The sequence below is a fragment of the Salvelinus fontinalis genome, chromosome 40 (assembly GCF_029448725.1).
Source record: "Salvelinus fontinalis isolate EN_2023a chromosome 40, ASM2944872v1, whole genome shotgun sequence".
Taxonomy (NCBI): domain Eukaryota; kingdom Metazoa; phylum Chordata; class Actinopteri; order Salmoniformes; family Salmonidae; genus Salvelinus; species Salvelinus fontinalis.
The window spans coordinates 24,449,748-24,475,302 of NC_074704.1; the positions used below are offsets into that span (position 1 = coordinate 24,449,748).

Here is a 25,555-nt window from a genome sequence, read left to right on the forward strand (position 1 = left end):
TTAAAATTTTCTTTAAAATAATAGTTTCTGTTAATTTATGTACGTTTGCAATTTTTCAACAAACAGTATTTACCATAGATTTACAGAGAGAGATTAAAAATAACTTTGTATATACATGGAGGGGGAGCACTATTTTAACAACATATCCATATAAAAACGGAACATGTATTGGCAAAAAATTATTGATACAATTTCCATTATTTTACAGACAGTTCCTTCAAAGAAATTACAGAAAATACTGTATAAACACTGTCCATTAATAGACAGAGCTGATATTTTGTTAAATATGTTTGTTTTGTTTTTTGGCACACATAATAATTACTCAACGCTTGCTCTTAAACCCTCCTTTTTCTTGATCTCCGGTAGTTTCCACAACTAAGTCAAATGTCTTCCACAGATATGACTTCCCCTTTCCCTCCTGAACAACCAGTAAACATTTGCCCATGTCAAGTTTCTTTTTCACGTCCTCCACATCCATTTTGCTGTCACGTGTTACTGTGTTCAGAGTTTGTTATAACCAATTTATTGATGTGAATATGATAAGCTTCAGGTCAGGCCCTATTGTTTGCATGCAATGCTTACATGTTTCACGTAAAGAGAGCAAGGGTTGAGGAAATAGGGAATGTTTTCCTAAACAAATTAGGGATTTCGATAACATAAGTAAGAAACTAAATGGCTGAAATGATTGTTCCAACTTCAGCACGGACAGCGTAATAAACACTTGCTGTGCTGTGGAGCCTTTTCACTGCAGTAGGGAGGAGAGCGAGACAACGTGCGCCATCAGACAATTTCAGTTGTTTAAACATTTAGACCAATCGATTGGTCGAAAGAACAGGATGACTCTCGGTCGACAAAGATTTGTTTTAGTCAGGGACGGCCCTACATTCTTTATTGATAACAAAAGAAATGTACAAAAACACATCTGCTACAAATTAACGTTTTTGATGTCAAGAGCACCGGGCTATATGAGTCAGCAATTGAGTTTCATGAAACTGTTCATCATATGCTCCATATTTCCGACTATACTGGCGTGAAGGAGGATTTGGCCTGTACCTGTAGATGAGTATTTGAACAGGATATCCTTGTTGAGCTTGCCCTCGTTAGCCAGGGCATATGAGGTCATGGCCACTGAATAGGGGTTGGTCAGGTATTGATTCCGAGATTCCAGGTATTGCCTAGCCTTTTTCATGCTGTCTGGTAGCTCCTGGAGAGAGAGAATGAAAAAGAGAGGCAGTTACTAACTTCTTGAAGTATCAGAGGGATAAGGCAACCAAAAACAACTCAATAGACTTCTTAAAAAAACTGCCATTGTTGTTTGACTATGCATGACCATAGAAAACATGTTTATGAAAGAAGTCATAAGAAATTAGAATGTGTCAATTTCACTTACACTGATACTATAATTTGTGCAACGTGTGTGTGCTTCCTGCAAGGCTATGAGCACAAATGCTGTCAGTGTGTCGTCCACGTTTTCCCCCAGTACATCTCCCTGTAGATAAGCGAATACAAGACATAAATGGTATGCCAGTTTTCTTATCTAATTCTCTGCAAGAATGTACCCCTGAATTTGTGACAAGCCACAATAAGACTCAAAAACAAAATGACAACTGAGGAATATTATTATCATTCTTGTTAGGCTACATGTATTGTAAATATTGTCAAGGACAGGGGTGAGATGTAGGCCTACTGCCATTGATATCATTCGTTTTAGAAAATTAATTTTGCACAAATAATGATGGTTGACTTGATTTTGCCAGCAACCTATACAGTACCATCATGCTGGGGGTCAGGATTGTGCCAGATTCTTCAAAAATGCCATTGGGCCGCTGTCTTTCCATGACAAGCCACTTGACTGCACTGCACAGGACATCTTTCGAAATAACGATGAACGGGTTTGCCATGGCAAAGACCTTAGCAACATAAGCTGTGAGCCTAGATGGAAGGATGAGATTTAGGCCTATGTGTCATATGCCCTGCCATGAACAAAATGTAAATGTCTAAATCGTCTTCCTTTGTTATCCCTCAAAGTGTTACGCGCTTCTTTGTTTCACCGTTACAAGGTCTTTATTGGCGGAAGTCAACAGATACAATTCGGTTAAAGCTGCAGTCTGCGATTCGAAGAAGAAGAAAAAACACGGCTGCCTTGACTTGTTTTGGTAAACAGCTGAGGGATTGGGGCTGAGGAACTGTAACCACTCAAAGAAATTACAGACAGAGCTATAGATGCAAGGACTGACCATTCATGAGATCAAAAACAGTAACATTGTTTACAAACAATGGGGAAAAAATGTGCTTATATTTTGGGTTCTGACAGGGTAAGACAGTTGTTATATTCTTAAAGAATAAATGGCTATGTCAATCATTTATTTACTTGTTAAATGATGAACCAATCGCAGACTGTTGTTTTAACATACTGTAGACCTAGGCCTATATGTTGTACATCTAATGTTGTGTTCCTGGTATTTTGTTGGACATTGGAGGATATAGAGAACATTTGTGTGGGGGAAGGTGTAGCTCACCAGGTACCACTATGCTCATAAAGAAAGGTAGCATATGATCCATCTGCTTTCCGATAGGCCATTTCCTGCGTATAGCCTTGATATAAGAAAAGAAAGCCAGGAACCATGAAGATAATCAAAGCCTTTTATGTGCTGATGATAACAAAGAATTTGTGCTGATGGTGCTGATCACACCCAAAGCCTTTGTAGCTAACATGTTAGGGAGCGTTACTTTTATTCAGCCTAAACAGCGATCAGCGTTTCCGCACAATTTCTTTTTTTACCACTACATCATTGATTGTTGAGAGACAAAGTACCAAATTAGCTACAAAGGCTTTTGGAAACCCAACCCTGGTCTGTTCAAGCATTAAACATTTTTTTTAAATAATTCTAACTTGCTTTTTGTGTGGTTACTAACCAAATCAAATGTAAGAAACAACAACAATTGCTAAAACTACACTGTAATATTATATAAACTTTTAATGCAAATGCTCCAGTCAATGCCATCCTCTCTGGGAGTTGTGCAACTGTAAATTGCAAACCTCAAAAGTGGAATTCTAAAGCTTCTCTCACCCATTTGAATGAAGTTGACTGCTTCCATTCTGCGTTCTAATCCCACCTTATCCCACTGCTTGGTCTCGTCCAGGTAAAGTGTGGCGATGACAGGTAAAGTCATGCTCATCATGTTCTGCTCCCCGCAGCCACCTGGTTGCCGAAGGAGGTCACCCAGGGGCGAACCACTGATGGCAGCCTCTATCGTCCGGGCCAACTGCTCACCTGACAAGTTGCATACAGCACATTCAAAGGTAAACGCAGACAGTAAAACATCATAACTGGAATATGACTCGGTCAATGGTCAGTGACAAAATGACAAAAGACGTTTTTATGGCAGAGATGATAAAGAATTACCGCGGAGCAACAGAGCTACACCACACCAGCATTATTACTGATCCCGGGCCTTATCCCAACACTAAGCTTCCAAAGCATCACACAATGTCTTTTTTTTTCTACTGATGATGTTAATAGCCATGGCGGAGACATTTTGCCACTCCCTCTGTGGTCCTATAGCTATGTGAATCCAGACGAGACGAGTGAGCCTAGGGCAACTCTAGCTCTAATTCAACTAATGTTGTTAACGCGTATCCGCAGTACATCTCTAAATGGTGCATGTATGTCAGATCATTCCGTCTCACCTGTCACACTTATGTGTGTGCTGGCAAGTGTATTTGGAACCTGGTTCGTCAGTGCACCACTCCGAACATGCACAATATCAATCCCCCCTTTTAACCAGAGAGAGACCAAGACAGAGAAAGAAAGAGAGAGCAAACAGGTGTGATGAGTTTTAACCATTCAGTCTCACTTACAGGTAAAGCCATACAATATGGCTTGCATATTAAATGTATATTATCAACCATCATGATACTCATCAGTGCAAAGACTCAATCATGGACACTCTTACCGACAGTTGTGGCTGCTTTGCGCGATGTATTGTTGTCTCTACCTTCTTGCCCTTTGTGCTCTTGTCTGTGCCCAATAATGTTTGTACCATGTTTCGGTACGTGTTTTTGTGCTGCTACCATGTTGTGTTGCTACCATGTTGTTGTCATGTTGTGTTGCTACCATGCTGTGTTGTCATGTGTTCCTGCCTTGCTATGTTGTCTTCGGTTTCTCTTTATGTAGTGTTGTCTCTCTTGTCGTGATGTGTGTTCTGTCCTATATAGATATATACTGTATATATTTTTTTTTCTTTTTTTATTATCCCAACTCTCGTCCCCGCAAGAGGCCTTTTGCCTTTTGGTAGGCCATCATTATAAATAAGAATTTGTTCTTAACTGACTTTCCTAGTTAAATAAAGGTTAAATACAAATGTTTATTTTTTTTAAATGAATGGCAACACTGTCACTGGAACTATAGATTATTTACATCTGTATATGTTGCCATACACTCACCGTGTCTGGCAGGATTCAGTTCCACATTCTTCACCGTAAGCCTTGTCAGCACCCCTTCGGCCTGTCATTGTTAGAATGAAAACATTGTAATTTGCTCTTATGTTTATTTATCAACTCAACATATGTTTTTTGCTTGAGTTACAACAAATCACCTGGTGGCCTAGGTTATCCAAAAATGCGCGATAAAGTATTTACTTGAACAGCAAATAGGCCTACTTTTTATTGGAAAATTCTGGAATCATAGTTAAATAGCAAGGCTTTCCAGTTACCAAAGACTCAAGGTTCAACATCCACCACAAGGGTCAAGAACTGCCACATTACATCATAGTGTGCAGGCACCACTACAGTCTGGGGTTCGATGCCAGGCTGTGTTACAGCCGGTCGGCAGCTCCATAAGGCGGCACATAATTGGCCCAGTGCCGTCCGGGTTTGGCTGGAGGGCTTTCCTTGGATCATTGCACTCTAGCGTTTACTTGTGGTGGGCCAGGCACTAGCAAGCTGACCCCGGTTGTGAGTTAAATGGTGCGGCTGGCTTCCGGGTTAAGCTAGAGTGAATTAAGAAGCAGCACTGCTTGGCAGTTCATGTTTCGGAGGACGCATGACTTGACCTTCGCCTCTCCCAAGCCTGTAGGGGAGTTGCAGCGACGAGACAAGATCGTAACTACCAATTGGATATTACGAAAAGGGGTAAAAGGAGTCATTGGTGGAAGCAGTAAATCACTGATGAGAAAACAGGAGAATTGCTGTATGTCCAACTTCCCCCTCTTCTACACGTAACTGAAGATCCACAAGGGCCTGGACAGGCAGACCCATTGTGTCAGATATTGGGAGCATCAAACCAATGCTTCCTGCTCTTCCATCTTATCATAAAGACCGGTGACTTCAAGGTACCAGAACATCTTGATTTGAGAACTGATACCAGTCCACCTTCCTCTTTTCTAGCAACACTAATTATTTTAAGTTTGACGCCTTCTTCTTACAGTGTAGTTGGACTGATGGGTACACGGATGGCACTAAATATTGTCAACCTGTAGCTTGGATAGGTTGGGAAAGGTCACATTCTTAATAAGTCAAAATCTGGTTTCGATAACTTAGTCATTTGGAAACGGCTACACTGACTACAGAATGTTTCTGTGAAGGGCAAGGGCCCCTTCTCTATGTTGGCCCGGTGACTCCTTGACCCCCCCCCCCCCCCCGCCTTATTGGTTATAATTGGACCATTTTTTTGTGGCACCCCATCTCTAATTGGTTGATCTCCTTCTCCTCTTCTCCAGGTTTGACCTCTTAGCATAACTGTAAGGTGGTAACCCTCATTTGTTGAGGGCTGGAATTTAAGATTCAAACAATCAGATTCACACTGATCGACACATGTTCATATATAAATTCCATATCATCCTCAGGGGAGTTACTAGATAGATCTGTCAAGATGCAATGGTTTGCCTTACCACCACACGTAGCTCCTTCTTAACACCGTCTTGACCACCCCAATCTCGGACGGAGGCCTTCACCTCGATGGTATGGAGGCCCAACTTCATGGGGATGATGACAAAGGGGACACTTCGTGTGGACCTGGGGTCCACCATAACAGTAACAACATACTTCCCCTTCTTGCTGGCAGAGCTGCACACGTCTGATGTCTCCCTCAGTTCTACACGGACCTGCCATTAAGGTGGAGAGGGTGTAGTCACATCACCGTGCATCTGATCAGATAAATACCACACTGAATGGTATAATAATAATAATTATCATAATAATAATCAGGCGTCATACTGATTTTCGAATCAAATATTTGGTCTGGGTTGCGTGCCTGCTTTTAAATGACAATAAGCTTACGGTTATAGTGTCCTCCATGTAGTTGTGAAGAATGGCTTTGATTTCCAGCTGCTCATTGCGTACGGCAGAGTAGGGCAGCTTCAGATCAAGGAAGAAGTTCTTCCAAACAATCAGCGTAAGGGGTTCAGACACACAGATTCCTATTGAGCAAGAGAGTTGCCATAAGATGTAGAAAGAGTAGCCACCAATATAGAAAGAGGGGCACAAATATGTGACAGTACCATGTGTTTTGGACAGGCCAATAGCAGTGATCTGCCAGCTGGTGATGGAATCCGGTAAGTCAATTGTTTTCTGTATAGCACTAAATGGTAAAAAGAGAAAGAAAAGAGGTAGGATTTTTTTACATGGGAAAAGGGGAATGCATTTTACTGTAGTGCATTGAACGATCTCACTCAATTCTGCTCTTACCACTCTTCTTTAGAACACTGTGGCAAACTCTCCACATTCCATAGCCAACTCTCAGGGAAGAAGGAACGGGACCTGATTTCGTCAAAACTTTCGAATCGGTCTTCCTCACCTTACAAAGAGTGACAAGAAGTCAGACAGTTCCCATCACTGTGAATGTATTTCCCTTTTACACAGAAGGGAATACCAGAATACTTTAACATTCCCATTCTGGTTTTGTTTATCCCTCTGGATTTCCATAGTGTGCAATTTTAGAATTGACAATTCCAGTCCACCACAGTTGTTTTACTTACTGCGGGCTAGTATGAGCTGGTCAGTCTTGGCCTCTTCGCGTTTGGTGGCCATTTCCCTACAACATTTCAGGAAGGCTTCCACACACTCTGTTCCATCGCTGATGTATTGGGCACGCCGCTCGCACGTGTAATCTAGAATGTTCTTTCTCATACCGTCCATGCAGCACTGTCTCTCCAGGCCTGTGTACTGGCTCGCTAGGACAGAGAGAAGTGCATTAAAAGCTTTGGGAAACCCAGTAGTGAGAGTCACTTGAAGTTTGTTTAGTGACCAATCAGGACAGCAGTCTTCCTATTTCACAATTCGTTCTCATTCCCAGAGATTGAAAACACCAACAATAAAACACTATTTGACATCCTTACAACAGATGTCTGTTTGGTAAGAAAGTAGTACTAAGTTCTACTAATAAATAAATACATACGTACATGCATACATACAGTACATAGTCAAAACAAAAACATCCAGTTTTATGATCAGGCATCACAAGAAGAGAAACTCTTGTCCTACCCAGTGTGGTTACTACATCATTTATAGTCACTGCTCGTCGTCTCCGTGAGTTGACAGGGCAGCTGGAGACTAAAGCACACAAAGAAGAAGAATGATGGACAAAACTTGCCAAGACAATATTAAGGACAAATCTATTAGGCCTACATCAACCAAACTCCACATTGAGAATGCAGATTCTCTGGTGAAGTAATATATGATACACCAGCTGATAACTGGCTAAAATATGTATTTTAGTGTGTTTTATAAGTTAAGTAATAATACATGGGACTTCTTTGCAGAGTTGCAAATAAAAAGTAATATCTCAGACTGGCCAATAAAAATAAAAGATGAAGATGGGCAAAAGAACACAGTCGCCTCTTCATTGTTGATGTTGAGACTGGTGTTTTGAGGGTACTATTTAATGAAGCTGCCAGTTGAGGACTTGTGAGGTGTCTATTTCTCAAACTAGACACTTTATTGTACTTGTCCTCTTGCTCAGCTGTGCACCGGGGCCTCCCAGTCCTCTTTCTATTCTGGTTAAAGCCAGTTTGCGCTGTTCTGTGAAGGGAGTAGTACACAGCGTTGTACGAGATCTTCAGTTTCATGGCAATTTCTCGCATGGAATAGCCTCCATTTCTCAGAACAAGAATAGACTGACGAGTTTCAGAAGAAAACTCTTTGTTTCTGGCCATTTTTACAGGCCAGCCTGTAATCGAACCCACAAATGCTAACTTCATTTCAGAAGGGTTTTGTAATGATCAATTAGCCTTTTAAAATGATAAACTTGGATTAGGTAACACAACGTGCCATTGGAACACAGGAGTGATGGTTGCTGATAATGGGCCTCTACGCCTATGTAGATATTCCATAAAAAATGTTCAACTACAATAGTCATTTACAACATTAACAATGTCTACACTGTATTTCTGATCAATTTAATGTTATTTTAATGGACAAAAAAATTTGCTTTTTTGTAACCAAACTGAAATTAAAGCCAGACTAATTCAGTGGCACAGATGGAACTACCAAGCAGAAGATACAGCGTTGACAACCAAACCCAATTCAATATCACTAAATATCATTACATTTGAAATCAACCAGAGCTTGAAACAGTAGGCCTACAATATTAATTGTCTATTTAAGAAATAAGGCCAGAGGGGCTGTGGTATATGTCCAATATCGATAGCAACAGTGAATCTATTTAGTTTTTAGGTTGAGATTTTTCAATAATCAGTCTCACCATAGCATATTGGTAATAGGAAGTGACAAATATCGTAGGGAAAGGAAAGGGGGGACAACTGAATGCGTTCAACTGAAATGTGTCTTCCGTATTTAACCAAACCCCTCTGAATCAGAGAGGTGTGGGGGGCTGCCTTAATTGTCATCCATTTCATCGACACCCGGGAAACAGTGGGTTAACTGCCTTGCTCAGGGGCAGAACGAAAAATGTGTACCTTGTCATAGCTAAGCAGGGCTTGGTTAAAACCCTGGATGGGAGACCAAAGGGTAGCTTTTGATAGATCGATTCTCCAGTTGGAGGTGCGGCCCAGCCTGTAGTTTTTTTTTCTGATGGTGGATATAATGTTGAAGATCTGACGTTGTTTTAAAGGTACAAATTCAAAGGTTTGTCTATGTTGACATTTGGTTACCATGATGACATAATCCTGTGGTTGAAATTTCACCCTCAAAAACAACAGTTTACGTTGATGATTCAACGTCACAATACATTGACAAATGATGTTGAAACAATGTTGATTCAACCAGTTTGTGCCCAGTGGGTAATGACGCCTTGCCTCTATCAAACCAATCAAGTATTTTGCATGGGTGCCGTTCCGTTGACATTGAGTCAAAAAATAACAAGCAACAAGCTAGCATGCATAAGATACAAAAGAAATGTTGCATAGGCTACTTAAACAGAGACACGGACAAAACAAGAAAAAAACTAAATACACGAAATGCCTTTACTGAGGCAATCAAATCCAAGCACTGAATGCAATTGACTTCGACCGTTCCCATTCAAACTAGAAATCCAAACGTGAAGTTTGCCTGACTTCCGATAGTCAAGTGAACGAGAGACTAGACAGGCCTGAATGTGTATTGCAGCTTTTATGTAGAGGCCTTATGTCACATACCTGTCCTCTGAGGGGTGCCCTCGGCAGTGTTGAATGCAAACACCAGCCCAGCATCGTAGAAAACCCCCATACTGTCTTTTCCACTCCCTGCAGTGCAGCCTGTGTCATGTTTCTCTATTGTATCCCAGATCTAAGGATGGATGCATGCACATAACGATACCGTGTACACACACACACACACACACACACACACACACACACACACACATTTTACTATCCTTGTGGGGACAAAACAATTGATTCCCATTCAAAATCCTATTTACCCTAACCCCTAACCCAACCCTAAAACTAACCCCTAAACCTAACCTCTAAACCTAAAATAGCCCTTTTCCTTGTGGGGACCGGCAAAAATGTCCCCACTTGTTCCAAACTTTCCTATTTTACTATCCTTGTGGACTTCTGGTCCGCACAAGGACAGTAAAACCAAAAACACACTTACACACAAATCAGCTAAGTCCCAAAACATTCCCAAGTGTTGGTGGGCAAGTAGGGTGCAATCTTCTGTATGGTCAAAGTTTATTTAAGTCTAAGAGTACAAATGAAAATGTTGCATCTATCAAAAACCTATTTATCATATTGTTTTATAAAGATTCTCCAAGTTGAATTCTCTCGCACATTAATTTGATTTATCAAACCAACCAGTTTCCCAAGTACAGTTATGTTAAATACCCACATGGCCTTTTTTTTTTAAATACACTTGAAAAATTACATTTTAAAAAACACATGGCACTTTTTTTTAGACCCACATGAAATACATTCAGTGGGGGTCTTAAATGATTGACACCATTGATAAAGATTAGCAATAATGACTGTATAAAATAAATAAATAAAATATTCTATGCTCCAAAAAATTGGGAAATTATTTTATACTAATACATCTGGGAAATAAATATTTTTTTATATATAAAAAATATATATATATATTCTTCATCTAGATAAGGTAGGGGTCAAAATGATTGACACCCCTAAAGATTCTTACGAATAAAGGAGTTTAGTATTTGGTCCCCTATTGCTAGTACACAATGACTACATCAAGCTTGCTTTTGAAGTTCCAATAACAGGCGAGATTAGCATGTCTTGGGGGGTATAATCTTTGACCCTCTCATCATCATTATTCACGATTCATTCAAGATTATCTGTAATCATGGTAGCGTCCACATTAATGTAGAAGTGTTTAAAAACATATTCTATTCTTTATTTAGTGACTCCAAAATGACACACAACACTATTTACAAAACCAAAACGAACTGCAAATTCATCCAACAAGTTTGTAGAGTTACAAGGTTGATGTACTGTAGTCATTGCGTGCTAGGAATATAGGCCCAAACACGAAACTTTTGACTGCTTTATTCATAAGAATCTTTAGGGGTGTCTATAATTTTGACCCCTACCTTATTTTTGTTACTTGTTAAACAAAATATCTTTCTCTGAGCAATTGTGTTAGTATAAAAAAATGTTTTGGCATGCAATATATCTCAGTATTTATTTTATACAGTCATTATTGCTCATCTGTTTCAAGCGTGTCAATAATTTCGGATACCACTGTAGGTATGGACTAACATCAATAAATAAACAATTAGGCACAACTTAGATGACAAGGCTCAAAGAATATCATTAATTAGCTGGCAGAAGTAGGGAAAGTTCAGTCTGCAGTTATTCACCTTAGTCTGAGTAAGTCGGTTTTTGTCATTCAGGACGTAGACCCCCTTATCCACGGCCACAAGTCCCACCTTGGCCCCTGGATCACCAATGATAGACAGGGTGACCCTTTTCTGAGGTGCGTAACTAGCACTGGGTCTGACAGCATTCACTTTTAGCTACAGTAATGGCACACAAAGACGGAGGTAATGTTTGAGAAGTCCTGAATGCAATACCTCACACTGAAATACTAACACAGTAAGGAAACCGCTTTAAGAGGGGAAGACAGGCACATGGGTATAACAGTAGAAAGGTTGGACACAGGGATTGAACCCCGATCTCTGGTGGAGAGTGGTAGATGTGACTAGACCACAGTGTTCCACTAGACGATGGGCTCTGCACAGTAAGGCAACATTCTTACCAATCCCATGCACGTGTCCTTGACGTCGATCCACACAGAGTCAGACACAACCTCATTCTGGCCCACGTGGTAATACGCCACGACCCGGAAGGAGGGGATCATATCCTTGTTCACCGTCAGAGGCAGTGACATCAGTCCCTGTCCCTTACTCCACTCGATCTTTTGGGAGTTGATGAGCTGTCCCTTGCTCAAGATCTGTGAACACAGAGACCGATAACTGTCAGTAATCATCCCATACGGGGATGACAAACTGGCACTAAGGGAATAAATGACCAGCCAGTGATGGGTGGAGTCAGTGAGTTCATGGTTTAAGTAAGGAACACGACCCAGCGTCGTTGTTCCTTCCTCAAAGCAGCACCTCTGCACTTTTACGTTTTTCAAAAACAACAAAAAATATAGATATATTGGTTTACATAACCACACTTGAATACAATACATACACACCATGTAGCATTTTTACCCTGTAATGTTGGCGACCAATGCACCCCAGCTAGGTAAAATACACAAGTCTATGTGGTTAAAGTTGACCGGTACACACCAGGAAGGTTATCTCATGATTGTCATTTTGGGCCGAGGGACTGCTGCCGAGGCTTAGGTCTATTTTGAGTTGATCTTTGATTTTGACATCTGCAGAATGGATGTGTATGTGAATGTAGTTCCGTGAGTTGTCTTTTGTTTGATAGGGTTTGGCAGTCATCTTCTGTGTGCCCTGCCTGTCATCCCCAAGTCCAACGACTTTGGTTTTCACCTGTGTGGAAATAGAGTAACAAAATGAATGACTACAAGGCGTCAACACTGTTATTGATACAAAACAAAAAGCCAAAACAGACATGCACACAATTGGATTGCGGCTTAGAGACGTTTTGGTTTTGAACTTGCCGTGATTGGCAGCTCAGAATCCCCCGCTATCGTGTTAATGGTTATTTTGGCATGACCATTGTCATTGGTCTTCCCCAGCATTTGTTGGTCTTTTTGTAAAAGCTCCACATCGATATCTTTGGCTGGAGAATCGTCTGGATTGGTCACATACACCTAATGGTACAAATGGAAAGGGGTACAATTAGACCAATAGGTGGGAAAGACGGTGTAAGCCCAATATATCATCCTACCCCTTGACCACAGTTACCAGGTTGGTTCCCTGGTTAAAAGAACTGGGCAACACTTTGGAATAGCATAGTAATTGAGTTCATGTAGAACACAGTGATTGTAATGTACCGAGACGTCATACGGCATTCCTGGTTTGTAGTACGGCGGGGTCTTCCTGAAGTGAATGCTATACGGTGACTTGACTATGAAGATTCCCTTTTTCTCTGCTTTCACCATCTCACTCCCTGAGGGATAAAACCGACACCATCTCTGTTCTGAGACTGATCACAAACGCACACTTCAAAAGATGCAAAACGTACCACAACTTACAACCTCTACTTACCGGTGTCTGTTAACACGTTGACTGACACGTATAGGGAATGATGCAAAAGGTCATTGATGTCTTTAAAAGTTTTGCTAATGTGCTCTTTCTTCAGTACCGCGTTGCCCTCTCCTTCCTTAAGCTGCATTAGAAAGAAACAAAGCCAAGATGTCCATCTGTCAGACTTTTTGGTGTTATTCTAGCTATAGAGCTCATCAAATATAGACTACCCATGGTGAATGTTTGTGAATACCCGTATGTGTACCAAATCATCCAGATATACTCTCTCCCATATTACATGCACAAACCTCCACTCTCTGGAGAGAGGCAGGAAAACTCGTCCTGTCATCTCCTTGGATCACCCCGAACACCACAAAACAAACTCCTGTCACAGGCTCCCCAAACAGGTACCTTCCGACACAAACCATACAGCAATATCACCACAGAGAATTCAGGGGGAGGGAAACGGATCGAGGAGTACTATAAATGAGATGAAATGTTAAGGAGCAATTTTAGCAATGGTTACCATGGAAATGACAACTATAAATATATTTTGACATTCTACACTGGCTCCAACCTGGCATCAACGTCGACCGTTAGCTCATCGTCGTCAACGTAGAAGAAGGACTTGCTCACTGTCAATTTGACTTCAAAGCTGGGTAGAACTAGATAGGAAGTTAGTTATGAATTAATTTACTGAACAAAAATATAAACGCAACATGTAAAGGGTTAGTCTCATGTTTCATGAGCTGAAATAAAAGATCCTAAACATTTTACAAACACACAAAGACCATATTTCTTCGAAAATGTTGTTAAAAAATGTGTTTACATCCATGTTAGTGAGCATTTCTCCATTGTCAAATAATCCATCCGCATATCAAGAAGCCTTTGCTGGGGACAATAAAAGGTCACTAAAATGTGCCGTTTTGTCACACAACACAGATGTCTCAGCTTTTGAGGGAGTGTTGCACTGCAGGAATGTCCACCAGAGCTGTTGCCAGAGAATTTATGAATGTTCATTTCTCTACCATAAGCGGCCTCCAACGTCGTTTCAGATTAGTTGGCAGTACGTCCAACCGGCCTCACAACTGCAGACCACATGTAACCATGCCAACCCCAGGACCTTCACACCTGGCTTCTTAAGTGTTGGATTCTAACTTAAAATATCCTTATTCATCTAGAATTATATTAGAACTGGGTGTATGGAAATCTACTGAGTGAGAAAGGGGAGTGCAGAAAGTTGACATTCTGTCCATACAGCGATTGCCGTGAGAATAGCTATGGCATTGACTCTGTCTCCTGCTCCTGATCTCATATTGCTTACATTCTGTTTTTGTCAAATCTCATGTATCCTATGGAGAGAGGCAAAGAGTAACAGTCTGGTTTCAGTCACTGATAAGGTTGTATAGCCGTGGATTAGGGAGGAGTGAGGAATGTGGGCCACGGTCAGGTCAGATGAAGTGAGAAGTAACAGTCCCCACTTAAATTCCTGCCTAGCGACAGAGATGTATTGGCTGTCTAGAGGTGCAAGGAGGAGACTCCGCCTAGAAGGAGGGTATAAATATGTGTGCCTGTGTAAACATGTATTTTCAGCTGTTTGACCCAGTGGGTGAATAAACTTGGTTTGAGCTTTGACTAGTTGTCCGTTAGTTTTTCACTCTGTCAGAACACCATCCACCCACATAGCTGATGAACCTATGGATTTGCTGAAGAATTTCTGCACAAACTGTCAGAAACCGTCTCACAGAAAATCATCTGCATTCTCATCGTCCTCACCAGGATCCTGCACTGACTGCAGTTTGGCGTTGTGACCGAATTCAGTGGGCAAATGCTCACCTTCGATGGCCACTGGCACGCTGGAGAAGTGTACTCTTCACGGATGAATCCCAGTTTCAACTGTACCTGGCAGATGGCTGACAGCGTGTATGGCTTTGTGTAGGCGAGTGGTTTGCTGATGTCAACGTTGTGAACAAAGTGACTTGTACACAAGGATCTGTACACAATTCCTGGAAGCTGAAATGTCCAAGTTCTTCCATGCTCAATATCACCCATTGGGCATGTTTGGGATGCTCTGGATTGACGTGTACGACAGCGTGTTCCAGTTCCGCCAATATCCAGCAACTTCGCACAGCCTTTGAAGAGGAGTGGGACAACATTCCAATCAACAGCCTGATCAACTCTATGCGAAGGAGATGTGTCGCGCTGCATGAGGCAAATGTTGGTCACACCAGATACGGATGGGTTTTCTGATCCACGCCCCAACCTTTTTTTGAAGGTATCTGTGACCAACTGATGCATACAGTGTATTTGGAAAGTATTCAGACCCCTTGACTTTTTCTACATTTTGTTACGTTACAGCCATAATCTACACACAATACCCCATAATGACAAAGCGAAAACAGGTTTTTAGACATTTTTGTAAATGTATTTAAAATAAAAACAGAAATACCTTATTTACATAAGTATTCAGACCCTTTGCTATTAGACTCGAAATTTAGCTCAGGTGCGTGTTTCCATTGATCATACTTGAGATGTTTTTACAACTTGATTGGAGTCCACCTGTGGTAAATTCAATTGATTGGACATGATTTGGAAAGGCACACACCTGTCTATATCTATTTCTGCAGCATTGAAGTTCCCCAAGAACACAGTGGCCTCCATCATTCTTAAATGGAAGAAGTTTGGAACCACCAAGACTCTTCCTATACCTGGCCGCCCGGCCAAACTGAGCAATCGGGGGAGAAGGGCCTTGGTCAGGGAGGTGACCAAGAACCCTATGTTCACTCTGACAGAGCTCCAGAGTTTCTAAAAACCTGTTTTTCCTTCGTCATTATGGGGTATTGGGTATAGATTGATGAGGGGAAAAAAAGATTTAATTAATTTTAGAATAAGGCTGTAACGTAACAAAATGTGGGAAAAGTCAAGGGGTCTGAATACTTTCCGAATGCACTGTATCAGCATTCCCAGTCATGTGGAATCCATAGATTAGGGCCTAATGAATTTATTTCAATTGACTGATTTCCCTTTATGAATTGTAACTCAGTAAAATCTTTTAATTTGTTGCATGTCGGTTTATATTTTTGTTCAGTTCATGTAGTTTACATAGGCCCTATTTACTCTGTGCAAACACTCCGTCCTAGACAAGCGAGGCCTGTTCTTAAAGGGCAATTCCACCTCTTTTCATCTCATTGAAAACGGTGCATTTCTATCTTTTATAGAAAGAACAAACAAAAAATATTCCCAGTGACATCAGAGATTAAAACATAATTTTTTTTTTAAAGTGATTTTCAATCATTATGAGATTTTCAGTGATGTGGGGAGAAAGAAAATACCCTCCATCTGGCTAGAAACAGGTTTTGAAAATCACTGTTTTTCTTACTTTTAATCCTACCCTATTATGTCATAGAGAAGCATTTTTTAGGAACATTATTGTCTTATCTTTTTAACCACAGATCATAGAAACGTGCCATTTTCACATGTGTAGACTGGAAATGAATATGAGGTTGAAAAGTGGCGTAATTGTCCTTTTAATAAAAGGCCACCCAAAACCAATACCCTTCTTACCATATTCTTTCACCTCGAAATCTGCAGTGAAGTTCTTATGTGGGCTATTCTTGAACTTGGCCACCACTTTCCAGTTTCCAAAGCTATATAAAAAGAGAATGAGAGCAGAAGAGTTCACAGGCAAACGTTTTCCCGATAAGTGTGTTAGGATGATTGAATAGCAAAAACAAACCTGGTGATTTCTGGGACACTGAAGACTTTAGGTGCCATCCCATTATCTGGTTTGAAATCTTCCTGCAGTAAGGTGATTCCATCAGGGTTCTATAAATAAATAATATACATGAAATGTGAAAGACTAACATAAATGGATCACAGATAATGAATCTGTTACTACTCAAGACTGACAGTTGTAAACATGAGTAACGTCAGAAAATACCTATTTTGACAACTGGCCATATGCATCAATGCGTCAATGCAGTTACATTTATTATGAGGACTACTTACCCTAATTTCCACATTGATGCTATCTGTTACAGGCTCTAAACCGGCGTTTAAGGCGAAGACTCTGTATTTAACTGAAACAATGTTACTGAATTAATACACTAAGAATGTAGTTTAAGATGTTAGGTTTTTATAGAGTAACATCTTTTTATCTGTGGATTAAGTAGAGAAACACGATTTTGACTGCGGGTCAAAATTCTACAAAGATCTGGTAAAAAAAAAAGAACCACATGCATTTCAGGTAAAGTAACACCCCAATGTTCATCTCCCAGCTAGCTAGCTAAATGTCCATGAATGTTCATGTTTCGACCTGACCCAAATTAATCAAATTGATTCACAGGGGCAGATTGGGTCGGTCCATTTTTAGCCCAGCGGGCCTGTTTAACTTTTTTTGCGCTAAATGACCATTATCTGGCTAATAATGGGGGCCCCAAGAAAAAAAACATGGACTGCGTGGGGGACTCGAGCAAAAAAAATGGTCCGGTGTGTTAGGAATACCAGGGCCGATTTCTGGTCCCAGTCCGCCCCCGAGCATATGTGGTTGCTGAGTAATGCTAATTCAAAGGCTTTAGGTCAGTGGGCTCAGCCATACCTATACTTTCCGGCGTGTAAATGGTTTTGTCCGTTTGTATAAATATGTAGCCGGTTTGAAAGGAGACCAGGACTACTTTTTCAAGCTTGTGGCTTGGGAACTGAGCGAGCAGGTACACATACTGGTTCCCTGTGTAGCCCTCAAGGAAGCCAAGTCTTTCCGGGATCTGACGAGAAAACACAAGTGATTTTTTTTTTGTGAAAAGTACACAACCATAGGTAAAATTGTGAAATTAATATCTTATATGAAGATACAGTGCCTTCAGAGAGTATTCATACCCCTTGACTTATTCTACATTTTGTGTTACAGCCTGAATTCGAAATTGACTAAATATATATATTTGTCTCACCCATCTACACACAATATCCCATAATGGCAAAGTGAAAACATGTTTTTAGAATGTGATGGAGCTTAGAGGGTGTGTGTGTGAAGGCCGGAATATTCCTGCTCGTTGCCTACATCTGCTGGCCAGGAGAGAGGATGGCCTGGAAGGGTAAGAGCCTTGTAAAGGTAACCTTTATTTAACTAGGCAAGTCAGTTAAGAACAAATTCTTATTTACAATGACGGCCTACACCGGCCAAACCTGGACGCCGCCCAATCACAGCCGGTTGTGATACAGCCTGGATTCAAACCAGGGTGTCTGTAATGACGCCTCTAGCACTGAGACGCAGTGCCTTAGACCGCTGCGCCTCTCGGGAGCCCCAAAATTAGATTGGAAGTTGGGTGGTGGCTGTTTTAACCTAGCTTTGGCCAGATCTGTTTTTGGTCTGGAGCAGCAAGAGCTGACATGCAGGGCCCTCCAATACTGGGAGGGATATCGAGCCCAACTGGACAGGAACCTACCGGACGTTACTTGGCCGTAGACTGACCCCAGTAAGGACAAGCCTGTTGGATTTCAGTTTTCTTTTGTTGGATACGCCGGTAAACAGCATAGCTGTCCGGTAGCAGAGAGGGACCGGAAGACCTGTGTAGAAAGGCTCAATATATACACCCGATATATCAGCACCCTGGATCTTACTAAGGAGTAGGGTCCTGAGACCCCACACTGAGTACTCGGCAGCATATTTGGATGACATGATTGTGTACAGCCCTAACTGGAAATCTCAACTGAGCAGCTCAACACTGTCTTGGAGGCTCTACGCAGAGCAGGTCTAACCGCCAATGCAAAAAAAAATGCAGACTGGGACTTGAGGAAGCAGAATACCTGGGCTTTATCGTCAGGAGGGGCAACGTCAAACCGCAAGAGAAGAAAGTTCAAGCCATCCGACAGTGGCCACGGCCCCAAACCAAGTCTCAGGTAAAAACCTTTGAGGGGCTAACCAGCTATTACCGTAGGTTCATTCCTAACTATGCAATTGTAGCTTGTCAACTCACAGACCTGACCAAAAACGACCCAGCCTAACGTGGTCTGGTGGACTGACAAAGCGGAAGAAGCCTTCCAGAACTTGAAGGAGGCCCTGTGCTCCGGACTGGTTTGGTGATGCCGGACTTTGGGAGAGAGATTGTGGTCCAGACTGATGCCTCCGACACAGGGGTGGGAGCGGTCTTGTCACAAGTGGTACAAGGGGAGGAGCATCCCATCATATATCAGCCGGAAACTGTTGCCCCGAGAAACCAAATAAAAGAGTGCCTAGCGGTGCAGCGTGCATTGAAGAAGTTAAAGTACTACCTCCTAGGACGACACTTCACTCTGGTCATGGACCATGCTCCTCTAATCTGGATGTCCAGGAACAAGGAAACCAACGATAGTGACCAGGTGGTCTCTCTGACTCCAACAGTATTGTTTCTCTGTTTTCCACAGGTCCGGGTCAAAACAAGGAAATGCAGACGCCTTGTCCCACCGAAATCCTCTGTGGACAATGGCCTCGTTGGCTACATCTGCTAGCCAGGAGAGAGGATGGCCCGGAAGGGTATGAGCTTAATTGAACACACCTGAACATAATTAGTTTGGAGGTTGGGTGGTGGCTGGACAGGAACCTAACAGACATTACTTGGCCGTTGACCTGACCCCAGTAAGGACAAGCCTGTTGGATTTCTGTTTACTCTTGTTGTATACACTGGTAAACAGCTTAGCTGTCCAGTAGCAGAGAGGGACCGAAGACCTGTGTAGAAAGGCTCAAAGACGAGCTTGATTTTCCTCTAGGATTTTGCCTGTGCTTAGCTCCATTCCGTTTCCTTTTTATCCTGAAAAAGTCCTTAATGATTACAAGCATACCCATAACATGATGCAGACTTCACTATGCTTGAAAATATGGAGAGTGGTACTCAGTAATGTCTTGTATTGGATTTGCCACAAACATAACACTTTGTATTCAGGACAAAAAGTGAATTGTACAGCTGCAACTTATTATGTTATTATTTTTACTCCTGAACTTTAGGTTTGCTATAAGGAAGGGGTTGAATACTTATTGACTCAAGACATATCAGCTTTTACCTGTTTTATTAATTCATTTGTAAACATTTCAAAAAACATAATTCCACTTTGGGGTAGGCCAGTGACAAAAAAAAATGTACATTTCATCAATTTTAAATTCAGTCTGTATCATAATATGTGGAAAAAGTCGAGGGGTGTGAATTCTTTCTGAAGCCATTTAATTTATGTGAGGAAACATGTATAAAGACTTACTTGAATGTCCTTAATTGCCTGGTATTTGTTCACTGAATTCAGGGACACACTTGTGGTGTAAAGCGATTTATCGTGCGCAGGGAAGTCCATCACCTTGATTTGGACATTGAAGTCATCCCCTGAGTAACCTTGAGCTTCAACAAAGACCCTTTCCATGCTACCCACCCGTATAGGGTTAGGAGCAGACATGACATACCTGCAGTGATGAAGAGAGGGGAAAGGATGATTCAAAATATGGAGGGTGGAATATTGATTTGTGCTTGACTAAGCCCGGGATGTAATTCAGGGCACGTCACAGCACACTATAACACACTTTAAAGGTAATTTACAGTTGAGCTGACATGGGCAGCGATTACCATGAATGTGATCTCCATGAACGTTGGTAAAAATGCCTTTAAAAGGCATATTGTTGGCTGTTCAGTGCACCACACGATAACACACCTTGCACTGAATCACAAGCTAGACCTTTTTGTTATGGAATGACTGACATCTGATCAATGTGTACATGCATCTGTCTGCGTGTGTGTTTTTGGGGAATCTGTCTGCAGAAACATGCTGTGTTTGGAACAGCATAAGAATCCCTTTCTAGTTCCCATTTCTCACGCCATTCATAAAGTATAGCAAAATGTAGTAAACTGCTGAGAAATGTATTACCCCTGAACAAGGTTCCAAACCAGTAGACTTATTCAACCAGTCTGGCATGTCTAGTAGGCTAATGCTTCACTGACCCCTCTATGCAAACTTTGGGTTGAAAAATCCTATTAACAGAATATGTTTTTTGTCAACCAAATATGTAGTTGATTTCAGTTGATTTGGCCATTGATAGGCGCAACTGTCCGTCAATCAAATGTATTTATAAAGCCCTTTTTTACATCAGTCAGCAGATGTCACAAAGTGCTTACACAGAACCCAGCCTAAAACCCCAAAAGAGGAAGTAATGCAGATGTAGAAGCACAGTAGCTAGGGAACACTCCCTAGAAAAGTTGGGAACCTAGGATGAAACCTAGAGGAACCTGGCTCCGAGGGGTGGCCAGTCCTCTTCTGGCTGTGTCAAGTAGAGATTATAAGAGTGCATGGCCATTAAAGCCAGATCGTTCTTCAATATGTTCAAACGTTCATAGAGGACCAGCAGGGTCAAATAATAATCAGTGGTTGTAGAGGGTGCAATAGGTCAGCACCTCAGGAGTAAATGTCAGTTGGCTTTTCATAGCCGAGCATTCAGAGGTCAAGACTAGAGGTCGACCGATTACACAGAAGTATATATTTTTAAACCTGCATATTTTGCTAAAAGAAATCCAGGTTAGCAGGCAATATTAACCAGGTGAAATTGTGTCACTTCTCTTGCATTCATTGCACACAGAGTCAGTGTATATGCAACAGTTTGCGCCGCCTAATTTGCCAGAATTTTACGTAATTATGACATAACATTGAAGGTTGTGCAATGTAACAGGAATATTTTGACTTATGGATGCCACCCGTTAGATAAAATACAGAACGGTTCCATATTTCACTGAAAGAATAAACGTCTTGTTTTTGAGATGATAGTTTCCGGATTCTACCATATTAATGACCTACGGCTCGTATTTCTGTGTGTTATTATGTTATAACTAAGTCTATGATTTGATAGAGCAGTCTGACTGAGTGATGGTAGGCACCAGCAGGCTCGTAAGCATTCATTCAAACAGCAATTTTGTGTGTTTTGCCAGCAGCTGGTCGCTGTGCTTCAAGCATTGAGCTGTTTATGACTTCAAGCCTATCAACTCCCGAGATTAGGCTGGTGTAACCGATGTGAAATGGCTAGCTAGTTAGCGGGGTGTGTGCTAAAAGTGTTTCAATCGGTGACATCACTCGCTCTGAGACTTTGAAGTAGTTGTTGCTCTGCAAGGGCCGCGGCTTTTGTGGAGTGATGGGTAACGATGCTTCGAGGGTGGCTGTTGTCGATGTGTTCCTGGTTCGAGCCCAGGTAGGGCCGAGGAGGTGACGGAAGCTATACTGTTACACTGGCAATACTAAAGTGCCTATAAGAACATCCAATAGTCAAAGGTATATGAAATACAAATCGTATAGAGAGAAATTGTGCTATAATTCCTATAATAATTACAACCTAAAACTTCTTACCTGGGAATATTGAAGACTCCTGTTAAAAGGAACCACCAGCTTTCATATGTTCTCATGTTCTGAGCAAGGAACTTAAATGTTAGCTTTTTTACATGGCACATATTGCACTTTTACTTTCTTCTCCAACACTTTGTTTTTGCATTATTTAAACCAAATTGAACATGTTTCATTATGTTTGAGGCTAAATTGATTTTATTTATGTATTATATTAAGTTAAAATAAGTGTTCATTCAGTATTGTTGTAATTGTCATTATTACAAATACATATTAAAAAAATTGGCCGATTTAGTATCGGCTTTTTTTGGTCCTCCAATAATCGTATCGGCGTTGAAAAATCATAATCGGTCGACCTCTAGTCAAGACGGTGGTTAAACAAAGACGATGTTTATAGAGGTTGTTTAAAGACAACTAAACCATAGATTACAGTTTCTTCAGGCCCATAGACTACTTTTAGGGTGAGGATCCTCTTAAGTTGTAAAATCCTGAACTTCCCCTTTGATTTAAAAAGTGAACAATCCCTTTAAGAATTTCCCCCCTCCTTTTTTATAAAATATTGTACTTTTTTGTGTAATTGCAGTAAATAAAAATGTAATTGGTGCGTCATAACATTATGGTACCTGCAGTGACCATGCAAACAAAACATGAATACATTCACAACGCATGCACAGTAACTGGTGAACAAGTTGTATGGCACTAATCACGTTCCAACCACAGATCTTATGCAAGTAAAGTCAAATCATATGAAATAAAAAATCACAACAGCTGTGACGGAAACGGGAAGTTTCGATATAATTTTATAAAATGCAAACAGATCATTTGTTTGTTTGACATGGTGTGGTCTTTTTGTGTCAGTAAAATATTGTAGCGACCCGCACAGTCAGCTGTGTGTTATGTGTTAGGCTAGTAGGTGGTTGTGTTCGCGGGGTCCGACATGTCAATCAACCTGCTATCTGTCAATCACGGGAATGCCTGGAATGTTCTGATGCCGGGCATCCTGGCGGTTGGCGGAGTGGCGTGGAGGGGGGTTGGGCAGGGGGATGGAGCATTGGAAGTTAAGACCGGGTTTTGCCTTTGTTCTCTCTCTTACGTCTGGGTTTCACAAGAGAAGGTCACGATTGGCTTGTGGGTTATCTTTCATTTATTTGGCGTGTGCTACGGCCCAAACAGTAGCCTGTGTAAAGTTGGTTTAATAAACCGTCAATTCGTAAACTCAATCCTCTGTATGGACAGTCGTTCTTTTATGATCTAGTCAGGTCATTACAATATATTATATATAATAACCATCATATCGTACTTAACTTGGAGTCACGTGAAGATATGGTGTGAGGTCCTCCCACTATGACTCGGGAAACCATACTGTTTATTAGGCTACTGATGATGATGAACTTCACAGGGTGGTGAAAGTGCACAGTGATCTTGATGATCCATTACAATAAATATTGAGGGTCTTATTCTGGCGATATGATGACAAATAAAAATATTATTGCTCTTATCCATAATAATCTCATCATCTAGACTAGCCTACCCGCACTGTATCTGCGAGCTGTTGGCTAGAGCAGTGATTCTCAACTGGGGGTCACGACCCCCACGTGCAGCACTTCCGCAGTGATGAAATGGCTAGCTACATTTTCACGCTGCACATACTCCATGACCAAAACAATTACGATTCTCACCCCACACATACCACTTCAAGCGGAGATTGCTGCGTTTTTTTCGGAGAACAAGTTACATCTGGCTGAACATTTCGATTGAGAGGAGTAGCTCACAAAGTTTGCCGACCTGGCGGATATTTTTTTGAATCTGAATTCGCTCAAAGTGTCAACGCAAGGGACCGGGGCACAATCGACTTGAACAGAGGGACAAAGTGGATGCCTTCAAGATTACCCTTTGGGCAAATCATATTTCTAACGGGACGATTGACATGTTTCCCAAGTCAATGCTGATTTCGAGATTCAGAATCTGATCAACAAAGCACACAGCGACACACTGAAAAAAACTGTTAAACAGCATCTTGTCAAGCACAGATAAACAGGTAAATTAGTTATTGTTCAGTATGTTAATTATTACTGACTACTTTTATTTATTTTTATTTTTAACTTTTATTACTTTTATTGAACTGGTTAAAAATTGACACCTTCAAGGTTGTGATGCTATTCATATGGTAATTGATGATTACGAAATCCTAATGATTGTTGTTTTTTCTATTTTAAACACGAGTATGCGTTACTGTTCATTAACATAATTGGACTGGTTTCGGTGTCATAATCAGAATCTGATCATTTATTACACCCACTCCTGAACTGGTCGCCTAATTAAATGGCTTATTCTCTTGAATTGATAATAAATGTTTTCTCAGTTAATATGGCTGTGTAATGACTTTCTTTTATACCATAATAGTAGCCCGTTGAGACAGTCTATTTTGCAAGTGAAGCCTGCCCAAGAAGGCAGCTGATATACAACATTACAAAATATAGCTGCAATACAACAGTCCATAAAATTGGGTCGCGACTCAATTGTCATTGTCAATTTTGGGTCCCCAGTCAAAACCAGTTGAGAACCACTGTGCCAAAACAAGATTAGGCACATTTGCTATTTAACGCAACAGTTTTTGTGACAAAACTATTGGTACTGTTGAAAATGCAATGGAAAAATATTGAAATTTAGATTTTGTACATCAAAACTTAAGCAAAAAAGTCAATTTTGTGTGTGCTACATCATTACACCCTGATTTGTATCCACAAAAAGTCAATTTTATCCGCAACAAGTCCTTTAAGCGGATTTTAGAATTTCGCATGTAAATCTGTCTCCAATTGGATGGAAATCTATCTCTTAATACTACAATTTTTTAGAAGTAATATTTATTATTCATCAATGTTTCTATGACACGTTTTACCATGACAATTCTAGGAATGATGGCTGATGTATTGCCTTCAGAATTGTGGGACCAATTGAAAACGATCTTATTTATGATGTACTCACAGCACTTCCCCATTGGAGAGGATAGGGAGAGACAGAGCCACAGCGGCCAGCAACACCAGCTCCACCAGCATAACGTGGGTCTGATTCAAGTCCAAATTAATTAGCCCCACCCAGGCTCAAGCTTTTATCTTTGCATTTTCCCTCAGTTCCGCTCTTGACCCTCCCCTTTTGGG

At 41.1% G+C, this 25,555-nt stretch overlaps 1 protein-coding gene across 2 annotated transcripts in view; it reads right to left on the bottom strand.

Moving 5' to 3' along the window:
• Positions 1-25,488, bottom strand: part of LOC129839361 (complement C3-like) — a 39,924-nt gene extending 14,436 nt beyond the window's left edge. Inside the window, exons 1-28 of one of the 2 annotated variants that reach the window (XM_055906752.1) lie at positions 25,383-25,488; positions 20,286-20,481; positions 17,659-17,824; positions 17,070-17,140; positions 16,798-16,886; positions 16,626-16,708; positions 13,639-13,726; positions 13,370-13,472; positions 13,083-13,203; positions 12,869-12,984; positions 12,533-12,685; positions 12,192-12,401; positions 11,654-11,848; positions 11,256-11,411; positions 9,595-9,724; positions 7,484-7,552; positions 6,979-7,173; positions 6,689-6,797; positions 6,502-6,581; positions 6,281-6,420; positions 5,893-6,105; positions 4,448-4,508; positions 3,692-3,778; positions 3,072-3,275; positions 2,520-2,595; positions 1,773-1,932; positions 1,391-1,489; positions 1,054-1,204 (exon numbers count right to left, since the gene is read on the bottom strand). In XM_055906752.1, coding sequence (XP_055762727.1) covers positions 1,054-1,204; positions 1,391-1,489; positions 1,773-1,932; positions 2,520-2,595; positions 3,072-3,275; positions 3,692-3,778; positions 4,448-4,508; positions 5,893-6,105; positions 6,281-6,420; positions 6,502-6,581; positions 6,689-6,797; positions 6,979-7,173; positions 7,484-7,552; positions 9,595-9,724; positions 11,256-11,411; positions 11,654-11,848; positions 12,192-12,401; positions 12,533-12,685; positions 12,869-12,984; positions 13,083-13,203; positions 13,370-13,472; positions 13,639-13,726; positions 16,626-16,708; positions 16,798-16,886; positions 17,070-17,140; positions 17,659-17,824; positions 20,286-20,481; positions 25,383-25,453 — 3,592 coding nt within the window. In that variant the 5' untranslated portion in view covers positions 25,454-25,488. Of the gene's footprint in view, positions 1-1,053; positions 1,205-1,390; positions 1,490-1,772; positions 1,933-2,519; positions 2,596-3,071; positions 3,276-3,691; positions 3,779-4,447; positions 4,509-5,892; positions 6,106-6,280; positions 6,421-6,501; positions 6,582-6,688; positions 6,798-6,978; positions 7,174-7,483; positions 7,553-9,594; positions 9,725-11,255; positions 11,412-11,653; positions 11,849-12,191; positions 12,402-12,532; positions 12,686-12,868; positions 12,985-13,078; positions 13,204-13,369; positions 13,473-13,638; positions 13,727-16,625; positions 16,709-16,797; positions 16,887-17,069; positions 17,141-17,658; positions 17,825-20,285; positions 20,482-25,382 lie in introns of both variants that reach the window. The other variant, XM_055906753.1, reaches the window with a different exon arrangement.
• Between the last annotated feature and the right edge of the window lie 67 nt (positions 25,489-25,555).